Source organism: Mastigoproctus giganteus, chromosome 1, assembly GCF_048544385.1.
Source record: "Mastigoproctus giganteus isolate SK-2022 chromosome 1, ASM4854438v1, whole genome shotgun sequence".
Taxonomy (NCBI): Eukaryota; Metazoa; Arthropoda; class Arachnida; order Uropygi; family Thelyphonidae; genus Mastigoproctus; species Mastigoproctus giganteus.
This window is the reverse complement of record NC_143575.1, coordinates 89,548,967-89,570,279: the sequence shown is the minus strand read 5'-3', so window position 1 is coordinate 89,570,279 and position 21,313 is coordinate 89,548,967. Positions and strand designations below refer to the sequence as shown.

The window sequence follows — 21,313 nt, the reverse complement described above, 5'->3', positions numbered from 1 at the left end:
ATCAGTGTTGGGTGTTTCAGTACAAGCCAGAGATGAGACGTCAGAGCGTGCAGTTAACCTTCAAATCATCACCACCAAAAAAAAAAAAAAAAGTTTCGTTTACAGAAGTCCAGGATCAAGACAGTGCTGATCATGTTTTTTGACAAACAGCATGTGATTCATAAGGAATTTGTACCTGAAGGAAAGAGAGTCAATGTTGCCTTCTAAGTACCAGGTGCTTCAAAGACTATATAAGCACATTTCCCAGGTGAGGATGCAATTTTGGAAGAAAGGCAGCTGGTTTTTGTTGCACAACAATATCCCTGTCCATTCTGCACTTGTTTTGAACAGATTTCTGATGAAACATGACATTGCAGATCAACCATCCACCCTACTCTCCCAATTTAGCACAGCAGATTTCTTCCTCATTTCCAAGGTGAAAACTGCTCTCAAAGGAAAGATATTTCGGGATGTTGAGAACATAAAGAAAAATCTAACTGCTGAACTGAACTTGATCACTTTGGATGCCTTCACTGACTCTTTTCAGAAACCCTTAAAATGGCATAATAAGTGCAATCAATTAGGTGGCGACTACTTTGAATAAAAATAAAACCATTTTTGAGCTGCTTCACTTTGTGTTCATTTCTTTGTAGCAGTCTGGAAACTTTATTGCCTCACCTTATATTTGGTTTCAATGATTCACTGGAAAGAACATCCACGTATAATACACAGCAGCCTTTCTCTCTTCTGCCATAATTACTGAAGTAATCCATACCTGATGTATTTGTTAACAAACCTTTTTGCTGAAGTCATTTTTGAAATAAAATGAGAAATGAAATTTACAATACACTGCTATACAAATAACAAAAATGTGTTTAAGTAAGGCTGTATGAAGTATGCATCAGATTGCTGCATTACTAATGAAAAACATGTAGGACTGTGCAATGTCGGGTGATTATGATTTAGTTAACAAAAAGTGAAAGTTTGGTGTTTCATTTTATTAATAATTATTTTTCACTATTTTATTTAATACAGTGTAAATATAGGTACAATATAAATATATTTTTGAAATACTTAACAAATCAGATCACAGCTTATAGGTTGGGAACCATTGCCTTCTAGATAAACTATGGTATGGCTACATGACAGGAGACAAGGGTTGTAATTAAAGGCCACTCTTAAGAATAAAAAGGAAAAAGTGCTCCTGTTTCTAATTTTCTTAGATGACCTTCCTCAATGAAGGGATACAAGACATGATGTTCAAATTTTAGATGATGTTAAGATAGGAGATTGGTTAATGACTGTCATCAAGCAGTGCTTCTTCAGGATAACTTACATAGGCTTCAGGGATTGTCAGATAAATGGTTGTAACTATGTTTTAAATACTGTAAAATGCAAGGTTCTGCATTACTTAAAGTTATTTTGGGGTTTTTGCAAAATAAAACCCCAAAATAACTTGCACATTAGGTGGGGTTGAGTAAAAAACAGAGGAATGCAGAAATTTGGGACAATACAGACAAACATGAAATTTTCTGTGTAATGCAGACAAGTGGCAAGGAGGGTCCATTATGTCCTGTTGGTGATTTATCAAATAACTGCTTGGAGATAGGGAAGTTATAATGCCACTACATAAGGCAATTATGTGACTGCACTTGGGACACCATGTCAAATATAGGAAACACACTGTTAAAAAAAAAGTTTTAAATTTTATTGATAGGACATAAAACTTATGGTTATCCCATAAGTTTTATTTTTTTGGAACACACCCCTTATTATATCATTATATCTAAGGAAAAATCACTCATGATTTAAAAACTTTTGCTTTATGAACAACTTTTCAGAAATGCATGGTGTTTATAAATCAGGAGGTTACTGCACAGGATGTTTTTAAAGTCACTGAATCCATAAAATTGCAGATATCTCCAGTTATGCTTGCAGGAACAACACATAATTTGGTTTACGTGTAGATCAGAAGTTTAACAACAGATGGCTGCATGTATAATGAGAAGTCGCCTGATATGGCCTTAATCCTATAATAGAGACACTTTGGTAACTCTTGGAACAAGAGTTACCAAGTAAGTTGACCATATAGAAAAAAATTCTGTGACACTGATAGAACTGTACTGTATTCAACAACTTAACATATATGTACATGCATTTAAATACAACACACTATGTGAAGTATAATTTTGACAAAATGTACATGAATGAATCACCAGCCCTAGTTTCTTTTTAGAAATATTTAACACCCAATGATATCTGAAAATGTTTGAAAATATTCAAAGATGTGGATTGTTGAACAAGTATTTCTAACAAGACTGCACATACATCTGCAGTGCTACTACAGACAGCAAAAATTGTATCTGATGACTGTCATCTCTAAGGTATTCTGGCTGCTGAGACATAACCTTTTCTGACTTTTTTCAGTGGGGAATATCTTAAAAAGTTGACATTTGTGAAGAACTAAAGAACATCATCGAGTTAACTGCCGACATTATTCAGGACATGCTTTGTATACAGAATGACAAACTCCTCAAAGGAAAAACAATAAAATATGGCAATAACAAGCTATGAACATTAGTGTATACTGGGAATGGTAGGAGGTGATTTACCAAGATCATCAATACAAGAGTTACAAGGAAAGTAGGATGCCAGCATTTTGACTTTATCTTTAGCTGAGATGGCAATGGAACCATTGGGTTTTAACAGAGGTGGGAGTAGAGATGGGCAAAAACTGTGGCCAACAGCTTTTGTAAGAGACCATAATGCTCAACTACCATCTGTTTAGGAGCCTCAATCACAGCCAGTCTTACTTCTACTGGTGTAGAAGTAATTTTTCTTTTCTTTTTTTCTAAATAAAATCCTCCCAAACATGAAAGGCATCAGAATTATAGTACTTAGTACCATGCATGGGTAGAAGGTCGGAAGGTACTTATTGATATTAGACTTGAATTTCTGTAGATTGTAATTTTCAGGAAATATGTGTGAAGGGAGGTTGTTCCAGAAATTGGAGATTGAAGGAATAAATGAGGAAGAAAAAAGTTGGTCCTGTGAGCTTGAAGTTGGACAGTAAAAAGTTGCAGATTGGTTGAAGCAAATGTTCAGATTGGTTTGGAAGAGAGCTTCCTGGTTGCTAAGAGGCCAGTCATACAACCGAACGTGCAGTTAACACACACACACACACACACACACACACACACACACACACACACACACACACACACACACACACACACACACACACACACACACACACACACACACACACCTGACTTGGAAGAATATTGCTTTTACAAAAAGATTACTGTGGAAATGAGGGGAACCCCTTGGGATCCACCTATACAAAAATTGTCTCTATATTCCCATTTATATTCTTGTTTAACTTTTGCAAAGGGAGTGAATCTGAAATGTTATTGCACAACAGAGCATCTCCATTATAGGCTTAATGCCAACTTTCTAAGAACATGAATGGTGTTACTGCGTGAGTGACTGCACGTGAACATGTGCTACCATCTATCAATAAGCTTCCAGTCCACATGTCAACTAAATTAATGTGATGTTCTTGCAAGCACAACCAGAGATATATGTGGGTTCAGACTTTAAATACAGCCTGTATAACAAGAAAAGCAAATTAGTAATAAATGTTATCAATTCTTGTGATAGAGGCAGAAATATATAAAACAATTTTTATAAATTATAATTTTTTTTAGTACTCTTATCTAGAAAACTGTAAAAATTTAAAATTGGGTTGACACTGAGTACAGAAATACAAAATGAATCACAAAGTATTTGAATAGTAACTTCACTGTATCAAATGGATTATGCACATTCACCAACAACTCTGCACAATGCGCCTACTATAAACCAATGCTATATTTCTGGATTTTGCTTTGAATCCTATCATTAAGTCTGAGAGATCAGAAACATGTATACAGAGACAGCTAGAAACGAAACAAGCTCAGTTCATTTCTAGTTGACTTTAAGTAATACCAATTTTGGGTTTCTCAGACCTAATGACAGGATTAAAAACAGAGTTCAAAAATATAGCCTTAGTTTAATGGTTGCATTATGGAGAACTGGTGGCAGTGGGTAACCCATCTGACGAAGTAAAAGTTACTATACAAATACTTCATAGGACATTACGTACTTGTTTATTCATAATAAACAAGTACATAATGTCCTTCTCTCACCACATTAAAATGATATATTTGTCCATAAAATTAATTAAATGAACACTTACAGCATATAAATCTCTAACATGCTGGTCTAAAAACTGTTTAGTTTCTTGATACAGTCTGTCACCAAGAGGCTCTGGAAAAGCTACACAGAGAGCATACACATCAGTATATTTCCGTTAAGGATAAAATCATAATTAGTACATGAGGCTTGCTTTCCTCATATGGATATTATATTATTCCTGGATATTATATTATTGCAAAAAATGTATTCGGGAAGTTAAATATATAGTGTAAACAAGTAGTAATAAAGTAGTCAGTTTGCACCAGTTTAGAGGAATGTATTAAATTTTAGAAAATTTGAAAGCATATTAAATAAACTGGGGCCAGATATTAAAACAAAATAAAATAAACAGACTCAATAAGCACCCTCTATCAAATTGCCCCTAAACTGCCCTAACTTTGTGACAAATTACGTATAGTTACCTGAAACTGTATATATACAGTATATCTCATTAAAAGTAAGCTAGTATAATTGTATTAGTGAAATTCCTATAAGAACAATTATTAATTTTTTTATTAACATACAAAAGAGAAAACCACATACAATGCACATGAAAGACACATAAAAAGGAGATAAATAACTAATTATAAAAGTGGTAATTCACCAAAATAATTTCATTCTAAGTGATAAGCTTAAATTCACCATTTACTTTTTTTCACATATTTGGAAAAAGTCTGTAAAAAGGATCGATATTAGTAATATTATTAAGTTCATATGAATAAACAAAGAGTTATGTTTGGCTATATTCTACTGGTTGCTTACCACAACCAGTAGAATATAGCCAGCATAACTCATAATAAACAGGTTTTGCATACTTAGCCTTGCACAGAACTTAAGTAAACTATGTTAAAGTAGATCAGAGGTTTTAAAGCAATTCTATGGAACATTCATAAGTGAGGCAAAAATCAATTAATGAACTTCTGTTATCCAATCTACTCAAGTTAAAAAAAAAAAAGTTGTAATGGAGCAATCATATTGGGGAAAAATTCCAATATGGAAACCACCAGAATTGCCTGGAAAAAACAATTCTGCATTATTATTACTGAAATGATTTTAAGTATGCAATGGATGAAAGGGTCACTTCTTGCTGTTTATGAATATATATAGCTACAAATCTCTAAATTTCACCAATAGCATACAGTTTTTTTTTATGTATTAATACAACTATATATTTTATAAAGTAAAATATCATGTTTGTAATGGTTACAATTTTCTTTTGATAATTTTGTAATCTAAGTTGTCATAATTGATGATTTTCAGAATTTATGAATTTTATAATATGACTACATCAGTATAATGCACTGAATTCCGCCCCCCCCCCCCTCTGGTCAACATTTCTGTATTCAGTCTCAATAGTTAAAACTATATTTAAAAAAAATGAAAAATGTTCACAATACAATGATTACAATTACAATTTTACATGTGAAATATTTTGAATTTTATAATGTGTCTGCATATTATAAAGTTTTGTGTGTTTTTTTTTTTTTTGATCAGAAATACCATACCCATTATAAAATTCAAATATACTTGAAGTAAAAATATAATTAATTGGTACTGGAAATAGTAATTTTCTTTAAACATTATTTTTCAACTTAATGTGGTTGTGAAGACTGCTTTTTGGACTTGTTATTGTATTATTATTGTGTATTATTTCTCACAGATTTTTTTTTTTTTTTTTTGTTCTAGAACACTATAAATACTGGTAATTATAAATATAATTGAAACAGTAAAATTTATAAAAAAAAGAAAACCACTTCTAATATTATTAATTTATTAGTTTATAATACATTTATCAAAAGAATTTAAGAAAGTGAAAGTTCACAACCTTTTTTCAAGTTAATACTACCATGCATTACAAATTAAAATAATATTAATCTTAAAATATACTTTTATGTATTTGTTTTTAATTTTAACATGAGCAGGCACTTTATTTTTCTCTAGTTAGTACAACTATGAGGATTGTTAAAATAAAGTTCATAAAACAAATTATTATTATTTATTTAATTTATAACCTAAGTGATCACTTGTTTATTATAGAACTCAGTTTTAGAAAATTGTAATTCAGCCATGAACATTTTATAATCAAATTTTTTTTCACTACTACAGACACCATTAACAGCTCAAGAGGAACACTGGGAGTATAAGGGGCACTGGTTCAAATTATGAAATAAGCAGAGAATAAAATAAATGGAGAGAATGGAGAGGGGTCTGTTAAGGGAAAGTCTTGTGTTACCAATTTGATTGGATACTATGATGTGGTCACAAAGGAATTGAATGCAAAAAAATAATTTTGATATCATATACTTGGATTTTAGGAAAGCTTTTGATACTGTTGCACAAGGAACTATACAAGTTGGAGCGGTATGGCATTAAGGGCAAGTTGCTGCTATGAATAAAGGGATGGTTGAGTGGGAGAAGACAGAGAGTGATAATCAATGCACACTGCTCTTCATGGACTAATGTCATTAGTGGTGTCTCCTAGGAGTCCGTGTTGGGCCCATTGCAATTTATTGTATTTATCAAAGATATTGATAAAGGTATATCAGGCTTAATGTCCAAATTTGCAGATGATACGAAAGTTGGTAGGGTTGTTAATGGCAGTAAGGACAGTATGCCATTGCAACAGAATCTGGAAAAGTTGAGCAGAGGGCTGACAGGTGGCAACTGAAGTTTAATGTTGACAAATGCAAAGTGCTGCATATGGGTAGCAGTAACCGCCAAGTAACATACCAACTGTGGTACTACACTCAAGGTAGTGGAGAATGAAAAAGAACTGGGGGTAATTGTGCAGTCAGATATGAAGTTTTCTGAGCAGTGCAAAAAGACCGCAAGAGTAGCTCGTGTGGTCTTATCAATGACACAGGAATTTTGCTAGCAGGGAATAAGGAAGTGATTATCCCTTTGTATAAGGCAATGGTCAGGCCACACCTTGAGTACTGCATACAGTTCAGGAGGCCTTATATTAAGGAAGATCTAGAGCTGCTGGAATGAGTACAGAGAAGAGCAACAAGATTAGTGTGTGGAACAAAGGGGTGCTGTTACAAAGAAAGGCCAAGTTCTGCAAATTGCAGTCTGGAGACAAGGCACCTGCAAGGTGATCTGATTGAGTTGTATAAGGTCTTGACTGGTTTGAGTAGGTCCAATGCTGATGGGATTCTTCCTCTTGCTCAGATTCCAAACCTGAGAGTGCATAAATTCAAATTGAGGAAAGACAGTTGTGGAATAGATGAGCAGAAATTTGTGTTTACCCAGCGAGTGATTGATTACTGGAACAAACTTCCATCTGTTGTTGTAGAAGTTGACAGCTTAAATAAATTCAAGGCTGAACTAGACAACCTTCTGGAGTGAATGGATGGGTGAAATGGGAAGGTTTGTTTTTTTTTTTTTTTTTTGGGGGGGGGGGTTACTGCTATATAAGCTTGCTTTCTTGTATCATATGCCTCTACTAATTAATAACACTAATACAACATTAATATTCATAGAGCTTTTAGTGATTTAGCTAAATTACAGGCTCAGAATGCATTTACTGGGGTGAGCAGACATCTTTAGATTATGCTATAAATCATATCAATAAAATAAGCAATTTTAAGATTTTTTTCTGGGAAAGATTTATGCAATTTTTCATCATTCAAATAAAAGTCAGAACTTAAACAAGTTTCTGAAAAACTATTCATTGAAATCATCAAAAATAGGGCATGTTTTTAGTCCAAGATGGGCTTCTTGTAACCTCTGATCTGTTATAGCAGTCTCGAGAGCTTATCCAGCTCTTTATATTTACTTTTCAAAATACAAGAAATTTTCTGGAATGGAAAAAAGATTGAAAAATAAAGAATTTTTAAAAGACCTGGCATTAATGATTGACATTCTGGATTAACTTGCATTATTATCAAAGCAATGCAAGCGAGGCAATTAAATTTAGAAAAAAGAAAATAAGCCAATGAAACAAATGATTCATTTTTGATTCATTGTTTCATACAATAAAATTAAAATTAAAAGATAGTTTTGGTGTTCACAAAAATAATCCATCTCGGTGGAGGACCACGAGGCCAATAACAGAGAATCGCTGCATTTTGAACACTAAACAAATCCATGCAACGCTAGAATGATACTAACATCAAACTGCTGATGCAATAGATTTGCATAACGATGGTCCTTACACAGTGAAAAATAATAAGACAAAAAGCCTAGTACTCGCATGGCCAAACCATTCCACTTACAAAAAAATAGTCGAACTGAATATTTATAGAAACAAATCAAGCTATATTTTTTTGTCAGTGGTATGGTTTGGCCATGCAAGTACTAGGCTTTCTGTCATTATTTTTCACTGCATAAGGACCACCACTATGCAAATCTACCGCATCAACGGTTAGATGTTAAGTATCATTCCATCGTTGCATGGATTTGTCTAGTCTTCGAAATGCAGTGATTCTCTGACTATTATTGGCCTCATTGTCCTCCGTCGAGATGGGGCATAATGGTCAGTCTATTTTATTTCATTTTATTATTTATTATTTTCAGTTTATTTGGTCATGTAATGTTGTTAGTCCATGTTTCCACCTTAGTGAGATTTCACATAATTCAGAAACTGGTGCCTACTAGGGGGCACCACTAAATTTCTTTTGAATTGGCTTGAATTTTCTAAATTATTTTGGAACGTTGCTTCAACATTATCCTTTTTTTCTTTATCCCCCCCCCATTTTCAGTGATTTTATTAGGTTAAGTTCATATTAATTAAGTTTATTTTATTAGGTGTCTTTTTTTATCTAAACCCCAAACACGAGAGGTATTAGAACGTATAGTACTTAGTACCGTGCTTGGGTTGGAGGTTGAGAAGACAAAAGAAGATATTTGTTGACATTGGACTTGAACTTCTGTAGACTGTAATTTTCAGGAAATACGTATGAAGGAAGGTTGTTCCAGAAAACGGTAGTTGAATGAATAAACGAGGAAGATTAAAAGTTGGTTCTGTCAGTTTGAAGTTGGAAAGTAAATGGATGTTGGCTGGGACTGCACATGTTCAGACTGTTTTGAAAGAGAAGAGCGGGAATTATAGAAGCCAATTCAGAAGAAGAGTGCTCATGGAAAGAGGCATGCAGCAGAAACAGTACTTCTATGACAGCGAGTGGAGAGACTCTGTTAGATGTGAATCATTAATTAACCTAACTGCCCTCTTCTGAATGGAATCAAGAAACCTGAGGGTTTTGGAGACACCACCCCAAATGTGGGAACAATATTCCATGGTAGGGCAGATTTGCAATTTATACAGAGTGAGCAGCTGTTTGGAAGAAAAGTAACGACGAGAGCGAAAGAGAAAACCAAGTTTTTTAGATGCAGAGGAAGCAATATTTGTAATGTGCTTGTGCTAAGAGAGATTAAAAGTCAGGGTATTCCCCAATAGAGATATATCATTCTGCCAAGAAATCGGAGTGTCACCAAAGATAAGCATAGGAGCAGAAGAATCCTTTTTGCGAAAAATAAAACAAGACTGAGTTTTAGAAGGATTGAAATCAACTAAGTAGTCTTTGCCCCACTGGAGAATTACCTGAAGATCGGCATTTAGAGAATTGGTAGCAGATTTTCGAGAAATTGAAGCTGACTGGGCAGGGCAAAGTTTCTCAAAATGGAAAATGTATTGCAATGTGCTATCATCGGCAAAACTATGGATAGGATTTCCAGTCAATGGAAGAAGGTCATTAACATACAAGAGGAAAAGAGTGGGGGAAAGAATTGAACCTTGGGGGACACCGGCATTAGTGGAGAAGTTAGAAGAGAGAGAGCCATCTACCATCACGTCAGTGAGCAATCAGAGAGAAAACTGGATAACCAATCACAAAAAACAGTTGGGAAACCATAAGATGGAAGCTTGTTTAGAAGACCTTTATGCCAAACACGATCGAAAGCTTTTGAGATGTCAAGAGCAACTACTTGTGTTTCACCGAACCTTTCCATTGAATTAGTACATAAATGGGTAACAAAAGCCAGAATATCACTAGTGGATCGACACTGATGGAAACCATAATGGTGATTGTTGATCAGAAGGAAGGTTTCTAGGTAGTTTAAGAGTTGGCGGTTAATTGATTTCTCCATTACTTTAGTAGAAGTAATTGCAATGGGATGATAATTGGATGGGAGGGATTTGTCACCCTTTTTAGGAACTGGCTGGATATGAGCAAATTTCCAAGCAGAAGGAAAAACACCTTTGGAATAAGAAAGTGAAAAAAGGTGGCAAAGAATAGCAGTGAGTTCAGGAGCACAGGTTTTGAGAACAAGTGGAGAAATACCATCGGGACGGACCTGGAGCTTTCTTAGCATCAAGATTCGTCAAAATCCTTTTGACAGAAGACCACAGGAAGCATTGAATGATGCAGCGTATTGGGAATGGTGGGAGGTGTTTTACCAAGATCATTAATACATGAGTTGGAAGAAAAATGGGATGCTAGCAGGTCAGTTTTATCCTTGGCTGAAGTGACAACAGAACCATCTGGTTTGGACAGAGGTGGGAGCAGAGATGGGCAAAAGTTGCGGCCAATAGCTTCGGCAAGAGACCAGAATGCTCGGCTACCATTAGGGCAAGAAGCAAGTGTTCTACTCTTAGCCTGTTCAAACTCTAGTTTGGACTGATTAATAACTGCTTTACAATTGTTGCGAGCTTTGGTGTAGACAGAAAATGAAACTGAAGAATTAGAAACAAGCCAATTACGATATGCAATGTTCTTCTCTTGAACAGCCTTAGCACATTTATTGGAAAACCAAGGTTTAGATAAAGGACGAGATTTTAAAGTGGAGTGTGGGTTAAAGGATTCCATTCCTGCAAGAATAATTTCATGGACACGATCTGAGCAAACGTTGACGTCAGAAGTTTTGAAACAGTAATCTGACCAAGGAAAAGAAGAAAAGAAATCTCGCAAGTCATCCCATTTTGCATTCTTGTAATGCCAAACAACATGAGGTTGGGAATAGCCATGAGATAAAGGCTCCATTGGAGAAGAGACAATCAAGTTTTGATCTGAAGTGCCTAAAGGACCACTCACTTCAACCATGTACTTAGAAGGATTGTTTGGGAAAAAAAGTTCAAACTTGTTGGCTGTATGGTTAGGATTGTCCAGTATTCTTGTAGGTAAATGAACAATCTGTGCTAGGTCATTAGTAATTGCAAAAGCCTCAGCATCTCGAACAGCTGGGTCAGTGTGACTAGAAAACGGAAGCCAGCTGGAGTTGTGAACATTAAAATCACCAAGGAAAATTACCTCACTGTTAGGAAAGTTGGACTGGAGAAATTCAAGTTGCAAAGAGAGGAAGTCAAAGAGCTCCAAGTGATTAGTGGAGTTGAGAGAATGGTAGAGACAACAGATGAATTTGACAGAATGAGGTAGTGAGATTTTAAGCCAGCAAAGTCTCTGACAGGGAATATTGGAACAGATGTATGCACAAGTACCACCTTTGAGGCAAAAGGGATCATACAGCGAATAATTTGGGCAACTGAGATGAGCAGTAGTTGAATCAACCAATAACTGAGATTCTGTTAGAAAACGCACATGGGGTTTGGTAGACTGCAAGTGGAAATGGACATCACTGAGATTAGAATTGAGACCACTTATATTTGTGAAATCAATTAAGAAGTGTTTGGGAGGTTTAGATCTTTTCGCAGATAAGCTTGCTCTATTTGTTTGACAATTCATGGTGCATTCAATAGTAAGAAAAAATGGGTGGTACATGCTGTATGAAGTAATGAAATTTTGGATATGGCATAAACATGGTAAGAATATACCCAGATCCTTGACATAACGTGGCCTTGACAATGCTCCCCCGCATACACACTACTCGGACTCCCTCCAGTCACTATCTGGCAGAGTAGAGGTAGCAAGATTATACACTAGCTGATCCGGAAGTCTCCTGGAGAGTTACTAATAGGTTCGGTCCAGTGTACTAACTAGTGGCCGGCCTGCGAACACCATTTCAGAGCTGTACCCTCGAAATGTAGGGAAGATTGGATCTCGCCACGATGTTCATCATAACCTCAAAATACATCAATGATACTGCATGATGGAAGAGATGGGGATGGGTTGACCGGAACTTAGCTCTGGAGACTAAACATGGGTTCCACCACTTCAAGCCTCCAATAAGCAGAGTGGTGGTATTGCACCGGTTGATGAGAGTCATCTACCACCTAGTACTGCCTGGTAACATAGAGGGGCGGCATTTCTCCATGTGGTGTGGGCACCACACCTCGACACCTGCTCATATTGGTTCACACCTGGGTGGTCATCCACAATTTGTACTTGTGCATGGAAGTTATACCCAGGATTACTAACAGTCCCACCATCGTGAAGGTGCAAGCAGAGGATTTGGCTGTCACAGATCATCCGGACTTCGCCGAAATTGGGTCCACTTGACTTGAGTGTCACCCGAATATCAGTTCCTTCAGCGTTTTAGACTCCCAGGTAGCAAGTACAGCTTGTCTGGCATATCTGAGGGAATGTCTGTGACAACCTCAAGGACTCTAAGTTCATTTTCACTCTTCTGGCATAAATTCTATTTTAGCTTATTATATGCAACATGTAGTTGATTGTGCTTTTCTGCTGCCACTGATGTCAGCTTTTCTACTGTTTATTTTTTACTATATATTTTTTGTTACTTTTTATCACTCTATTTAATTTTTGGACTAATTATTGGATTATATATACACGAAGTTCTTGCTTTACGAGTTACATTCATAAATACTGCATTTCAAACCACGCGCATAACTATACAATACAGTGCACCCCGCTTTACGATATTAATCCGTTCCAGAGACACCATCGTATCATGAAAATATTGTAATATGAACCCAAAAACACATTGTTTTTTGGTAATTTGTTCCACCTCTGAAGTTGAAATTTTCGCTATATAACTCTCTAAAAGGTCGTTTTTATAGTGTAAATTGTATTAGTTACCAATTCAAATCATTAAAATGCATTACACTTTCATCGTTATCATATGTTCTGTTATAAGAACAAATTTTTAACAGCTTTGTGATATTTTTCTAAAACACATTTCTGGAAGTCACAACCATAAAACAATAAAAACCATTTGCACTTTCAGGTTTATTGGATTTTTCTGTTAGTACTAGCAATTATAAGAGTAGTAACCCCTATTTTTAATATTATGTCTATGGGAAATAAATTCCCGCTTTATGAGCGCCCACTAGGAACGAATTAACTCGTAAAGTTGGGAATTACCTATATATATCTGCAACAAACCTCATTTTAATAAAACTGAAATTCAGATTTATTGTTTTCTCTATAGTATTTCACATAATGTCCTTTCCAAATTATATTAAAGCAATTAAGCCTTTTCATTTTATTGCAGATGCAACTTTTTAAACATTTGCTTTTAACAAAGCTAACTGTTACCATCAAATGTATGATAAATCAAATGTTTAATGTACTGTACCAATTATTATTTAACTTTAAAGGTTTAGGATTTTTACAGACAATCATTCACATGACAGTTTTAATAAATGATTAAATGTTACAGCCATTTTTATTGGTAAATCCCTTGAAACTAAGTGAAACAGCCTTCACAGTTACTTATTTTTTACTGTTAACTCAGTAATTAACAACTTTATATTGACTTAGTTTGTCGTGTCTTTATTCCAAGTATAATTTATTTGTTTGTTTATTTTATTTTTTTAGTCTTTATTTCAGATTTGATAGTATAAGAATTAGCAAGTTGTTTTTTTTACTTAAGTTGGTTAGTTTCCTATTAAGAAAGAGAAATACATATATAAAGCAGACTATGACTTTCAGAGTAATAAAAATTCAACTACAACTATCACTTAAATAGTGTTCCTCAAATGTGGCCACTTAATGTTCTATAGAAATCAGAGTATATGAATATTAATAACACTGCACCCCAGTAGCATTACTCTACATAAGCTATCAGTGGGACAATATTTCTGTAGGAGCAAAACACATTACAAGTAAAAGGTAAAATTAAGGATATGTGAAGCGATCATTCCAAACAGGTCGTGGTACATTGCCCAGAGTAATGACTCCTTCTACAGTCTCCTTTAACTGGGACCATATTTCATCAAAGTCAACTCTCTTTGGCTTCAGAGACATGACAGGTGAAATCTATATAAAAAAGAAAAAAATTGAATTAGAAGGATAGTTCTTTACCTCACTGGATGGGGTACGTTTAATACAGGATTAACAAACAATACAATATGAAGAAAGGTAGAAACATAAATTTTGACCTCTCCCTGTGGGTTCCATTCAGTGGATGAAGGAGGGGGAATGGGATAACAATATTAAAACTCAATCTCTGGTTTCAGTCAGAGATCAACTTTGTGGTTTTTGAACATGCAGTGTATAAGAGCTCGTCTAACATACAAATTTTGCCAATACTGGAATAGGATGATATGAGAAATATGCAAGTAAAAATAGATACAGTAATACATAATGCAAAGCCAACAACAGAAAAAAAAAGAAAAGAAAAGGTGTAAAGCTGTTAATATGCTGTATTTCAAAAAAAAAATAAATAAATAAAATAAAAAAGAAATAAAAAATTCTCTCTATAGGGAGGTCCAATAAAAATACACTATAATTCCTACATCAGCACAGTGGGATTTGATAGAGGTAAATGGGTAAGGGTCAAAATGCCTATATACAAAGTACAAGTTAACAAGTTATATTGTATTTCCCCAGCAAGACCATAATATTTTTCAGTTCTGGCAAAGTGGGCTAGTTTTGTTGTAAATTTTAGTGGTTTTCAATTTCATATTGTTTTGAATTTGTGTTTTTTATTTTTTATTATTATTTTGATCATGTAAGTGTGCTTATTTGTCTAAATGGATAAGTAATTCTAATGCTATGTAAAAATTCCTGTGTGTGCCGCAGCACAACTTGGTTCATAAGTAAGCATTTTATTTTCAGTTTTCGTGAAATTATGAAGTGTGTATATATATATATATATATATATAACTTTAATCATGTCTTTAAATGAGGTTGTTTCTTCATGTATGCTATCCATCAAGAAATAAACTTTTCCAACATTTTATTCACAATGATAAGTAATATAGACTAAGATGCATTTAGGGCTAAAGCCTCAAGCTGCGAGCGAATTTAGACTATGTATATATTAAGTGCAATAGCATCATTAATACACAGCCATTTCTGAATAAACAGAATATTTAAGGCGGCATCGTTTTAAGTTATATCTCATATTGTGAATACCTTCACAACAAGTTGCCATGATATTGCACTACTTCGAATAAGTAACGCTTCTACCTAGACTAATCATATGGTGACCAGCTTTGCACCAAAGATTTATAAAGAAATACTATCCTGTGAACGGGTGTTCCTTGGCTGTGGCTCCCATAAGTTTAAAGCATTTACGATAGTAACCAAATGCTTTCTTTGCCTAGGCTACGGGCACACCACACAACATTGCACTCACAGCTCTCCAACCTGTAGTCACTGTGCAGGCATGTCATTGCAGAGTGTCCACACAAAGAGGAACAGCCTGTCTGCATTAATTGTAAGAGGTGCAAGACGGCTTCACAGCACTCGGTGAGAGATGCAACCTGCCCTGAATACCAACGTGCCCTGGAAATGATATGGCTCAGAACTGCTGATGGAGAGTAAACCGAACAACTCTGCATTTCAGGTGAATCAGAATAAAACATCTCCTGATGATGTTCACTCTCATTCTTTCCCCAGCACTCCAGAAAACCTTAAACTTAAAGTTCTTCAAATCAATGGACATAGGTCGCGAATCATCACGGATGAGATTCGGCTGGCTGCATAGCAAAACGCCGTGGATGTGATCTCTATCCAGGAGCCATACTTCTCGAAGGGTCAGTTTGGGCATATCTCCAAGATTATGGGCTATTCCATTTATGCTCGAGTGGTACAACCTGTGCCCAAAGACCCTAAAACATGCATCATCATTTTAAACAGAGATTTAGATGTTGTTGTTGTTCATGGTCTCTGTAACAAACTGGCAACTTGTGCGCAAATCACATTCTCATCTCTCTCTCCTTCTATCTTCTGTCAATCTACTGTTCCCCCCTTCTGCAGACTTCAATGACTCATTAAACTTCTTGGAGCTTGTGCTCAACTTCCTTGACTCTAGGAACATCCTGATTACTTCGGATGTCAATGCAAAGTCCCATTTCTGGTTCAGTGCTGCTTCTGACACCCGAGGTCTTCTTCTTGAGAACTTTATTATAAGTCACAACCTAGCAGTCCATAATCGACCAGGCCAGTTCTTCACCTATTGCAGCTCAACTGGGGAGTCGAACATTGATGTTACACTCACCAGCAGTGACTTAAATTCCCGCATCAGTGACTGGGTTACAATTCCAGATTGGACACTCAGTGATCACAGAGCCATTGTGTTCCACATCTCTGTCACAATGCGCCTAACAGCCGCAACTCACCTAGAACACCAGACTTCGTCCGATTCTGCACAAAAACTGTTGACTGGGACTCTTCTGATGCCTCCATCACTAATGACTTTCCATCAAACCCTCCAGACAGCTTCAGCTTAACTTCTGCAGAAAATCTAGCCCAACTTATCCAACAATCTCTTATAAAAGCCTCCTATAAATCAGCAAAGAAAAAGACCGTCCGCTCCTGGTGGTCCCAGGACCTTACTACTCTTCGCAAATCAGTTCACCGAGCTCGACGGTTATATCAGCGACACCGCAACTGGCCTGCTGACGACGTTATACTATTATATAATGACTACATTGCAAAAAAAATGGCTTCTGTAAAGCAATTGCAACGAGAAAAAGAGAAACCTGGACCATCTTTGTAAAAGAATCCAACAGCAAAAACCCATGGGGCCTCATGTACAAGATAGCTCGGGAGAGAACATTTACCTCTGATATCCTTAGTACTGTTACCACTGAGACTCATGTAACCTCTGGCTGGACAGACTCTATCAACCAAATTCTTGATAACTTATTCCCTATGGATAATCCTTCTGAAGACTCTCCAGAGCATATGGCAATTCGGGAGGCAAATAACAAATACACCATTGAGGAACGTACCGAGCCATTTACTTTAGAGGAACTTACCTCGGTGGTCAAGACGATCAATGTGAAGAAGTGTCCGGGAATGGATATGATTGAATATGTGTTCATTCTCCGGCTGTTAAAATTAAGACCTCTCTACTTGCTCTTGCTCTTCAATAAATGCCTCATGGAAGGCATCTTTCCCTCTGTTTGGAAGGTTTCTTTGCTCCGTCTTATCAAAAAGCCAGATAAGCCTGCCTCAAATCCACGTGTCTACAGACTAATTGCGCTGCTTGCTAATCTAGGGAAGATCTTGGAGCGGCTTATGGCTCTTCGACTAACAGCTCTGTTTCAACAACGAAATCTCTTTTCTCCCTGTCAATATGGCTTCACCCCAGGTCATTCTTGCGAGGAGGCCTTGTCTGACTTTGTCTGGCACATTATAAATTCTAAATCCAAGTTTGAACTAGCTATTATGGTCGACTTCGAGGGCACCTTTGACACTGTCTGGTGGGACAGCGCCCATGAACGTCTCCGGTCTGCCAGATGCTCCTTTCATATGTACAAATTATTTCAAAACTATTTCTTTTACCGCTCAATAATTGTCAAGTCCAAATTCCTCCAAGTCTCTAGGAAGATTTTTCGAGGGTGCCCCCAAGGTTCAGTCCTGGAGCCCCTTATCTGGAACGTTGTGCTTCAAGACTGGCTGGGCCACTCTCTCCAGAATTGCAAAATTTTTGCTTTCGCCGATGACCTGACAATTGTGGTCTCAGGCAATTCTCATGCAGTGTTGGAGGTTAATGCAAATCAGATTTTAACTGACTTTTCCACTTGGTCATTGGCTAACAAATTTAAAATTAATCCAGCAAAAACAAAAAATGATGCTTTTTAAATCCAAATTAGATCTCAGGCGGCCTCCCCAAGTCAAAATATTTGGCAGGTGGCTTCCTATAGTCACTGAGGCAAAACTCCTTGGGGTCATTATTGACCATAAGCTTTCCTTCTATCCTCATCTGATTCACATAAGTACCAAAATCAAAAAGTTCACAGGGTGAATTATTCGAATTTCCAGAGGACAGTGGAGTCTCTCTCTCTCTAGGAAGTCACTCTTTCTTTACTATAATGCTGTTTTCCTGCCCATAGTCACCTACGCAGCAGGAGCTTGGTTTCATCGGGCCACTAATTCCAAAATGAGATTAAAACTGAATTCCATCCAGCGGAGCATGCTCCTCTCTATTCTCAGAGTCTGTAGAACAGTTTCCACCGCTGCAGTGCAAGTTATTGCAGGGTCCCTCCCATTGGATCTATTTGTCATCTATCGTGGCATCTGCTTTCGACACAAAAAACAAATACCTTCAGAATTACTTGGTATCCAGCTAAATTTAAATGAAGATCCTAAAAAAGAGAAATCCAGATGGTTTAACAAGCTAATTAGCATCTGGCAGACCAGATGGGACACCACTGCACTTGGAGCGACGACAAGAAAATTCCTGCCTGATGTGACTTCTTACTCTCTAAATCGGTTAAAACCGGGTGCTCTTTAACTATGCAAACTTCCTTTCTGATAACAGGACATGGCTCTCTCAATCAAAAACTCTTTCAGTTTCGCTTGCATCACACTGATCTCTGCGGCTGCGGGTATACAGAAGATTGGAGTCACCTGCTCTTTAACTGTGCAATCTACGATGATCTTAGGGTGAAGCTCCGAACTGACGTTCCAGATCTCTCTCCAGGGAAAGAGGAAATGCTTCTGCATAATAAGAATCATCTCTCAGCTCTTCAGAACTTTGCCTCCGAGGTGTTTGCTCGCAGAAAAAGAATCAACGCCAGATTAGCACACCAGAACAATCCACCAAATCCAACTGTGTAAGCGGGACAATAGTTTGCTTCTCTGATTTATTTTCTTCTATGGTTCATGTCTGCATGAATTGTCATTGCACTGATCCTAAAGGTCATCAGTTCCACATCTGAATTATTCTGGATACAAGAGTATTTATTAAAGACTACCCTTTTTTTTTTTTTTTTTTCCTGACCAGTGCCAGCCTGTGTTTTTTTTTCTTTTACTATTAGTTTATTATTATTTTATTTTATTCTTTTATTTATTTAGTATTATTATTTTGTTTTATCACGTCTTTTTTTTTCTCGCTAATTTTTTTTTTTACCAGCACCACGGGTTGTGTTTACTTTATTATTATCATTATTATTTTTTTTATTACTATTATTATTATTATTTATTTTTTTATTTATTTATTACTATTATTATTTATTTATTTATTTATTATTATTATTATTTTATTTATTTTTATTTTTTCTTTTCTCTCTCTCCTTCCTTTTTCCTCTGGAATGGGCCCCCGGAGGAATCTGGCCCACCTTTTGGCAACATCAGGTGGATCAGAGTCTCTTTAGAGGTGTTACTTGCTCTACTGGCAATGGCCCACCTTCCCGTGGTGTGGACGAGTACCCAGAATCATCTGTCCAGGTGACTGATGCTTCTGGGTAGCCAAGTGGCCAGAACATAACAACAGAACACACACACACAATACACACAAACCTACGTCACACACATATCTGGCCCATTTGTAGTGATACTGTTCTTCACAGAGACACGAGGCGGAGTTGAACAAACGTTCTAGGTGCCGCCCATTACATATACACATGTCACCTAAGGAGAAGACTAATGTTACTTATTAGCATTAACATTAGTAGAGGCATATGATGCAAGAAAGCAAGCTTATTCAGCATCAGCCAAAAAAAAAAAAAAAAAACCCTCTCCCATTTCACCCTTCCGTTCGTTCGAAATACCTGTCCAGTTGAGCTTTAAATTTGTTTAGGCTATCAACTTCAACAACAAGTGATGGAAGTCGGTTCCACCAACCAACCACCCGCTGGCCAAAGGCAAATTTCCGCACATCTATCCGACATCCGTCCTTCCTCAATTTGAATTTATGCCCTCTGAGGTGATTATTCTGAGAAAGATGAAGAATCCCATTGGCATTGAGCATGCTCAAACCATTCAAAGCCTTATACACCTCTATCAGATCACCTCGCCGGTGCCTAGTCTCCAGACTCTGTAATTTGCAAAGCTTAAGCCTTTCTTCGTAAGAGCAACCCTTTGTTCCATTTACTAATCTTGTTGCCCTTCTCTGTACCCGTTCCAGCAGCTCTACATCCTTCTTGAAATGAGGCCTCCAGACCTGTATACAGTACTCAAGATGTGGCCTAACCATTGCCTTATACAAGGGAATAATCACCTCCTTATCCCTGCTAGAAAAATTCCTGTATATCATTGACAAGACACCATGAGCTACTCTTGCAGCTCGTCTGCACTGCTCAGAGAACTTCATATCTGCCTGCACAATTACCCCCAGGTCCTTTTCATTCTCCACCACTGTCAGTGTAGTACCGCAGAGTTGATACATTGGTCTGGGGTTACTGTTACCCATATGTAGTACTTTACATTTGTCAATGTTAAACTTAATTTGCCACCTCTCAGCCCATCTGTTCATCCTTTCCAGATCCTGTTGCAGCAGCATAGCGTCAGTAGTGTCCTTAACGACCCTGCCAACCTTTGTATCATCTGCAAACTTAGACATTAAACTTGATATCCCATCATCAATATCATTCATAAACACCGAAAACAACAATGGTCCCAACACTGAACCTTGAGGAACTCCACTAATAACATTAGTCCACGTTGAGCAGTGTCCATTGATTACCACTCTCTGTCTTCTGCCACTCAACCATCCCCTTATCCATAGCAGCAATTTGCCTCCAATGCCACACTGCTCCAATTTGTGCAGCAGTCTTCCATGTGCAACAGTATCAAAAGCCTTTCTAAGATCCAAATATATAATATCAAAGTTATTCCCTGCATCCAGTTCTTTTGTGACTACATCATAGTATCCAATCAAATTGGTCAGGCAAGACCTGCCCTTAACAAAACCATGCTGCGTCTGAGCTATAACTGAATTCTTGTCTAGATGATCCTGCAGCGCTTCTTTAACCAGTGCCTCCATTAATTTACCTGGAACAGAAGTTAAACTAACAGGTCTATAATTACTTGTGTCAGCCTTTGATCCTCCTTTGTGAATT

General features: G+C 36.7%; 1 protein-coding gene across 1 annotated transcript in view; it reads right to left on the bottom strand.

Annotated features, from left to right (window-relative positions):
• Positions 1-21,313, bottom strand: part of Cul2 (cullin 2) — a 388,410-nt gene that overhangs the window by 256,289 nt on the left and 110,808 nt on the right. Inside the window, exons 5-6 of the mRNA XM_090373712.1 lie at positions 14,203-14,333; positions 4,220-4,322 (exon numbers count right to left, since the gene is read on the bottom strand). Of these exons, the coding sequence (XP_090229838.1) occupies positions 4,220-4,322; positions 14,203-14,321 (222 nt within the window). The 5' untranslated portion in view covers positions 14,322-14,333. The remainder of the gene's footprint in view (positions 1-4,219; positions 4,323-14,202; positions 14,334-21,313) is intronic.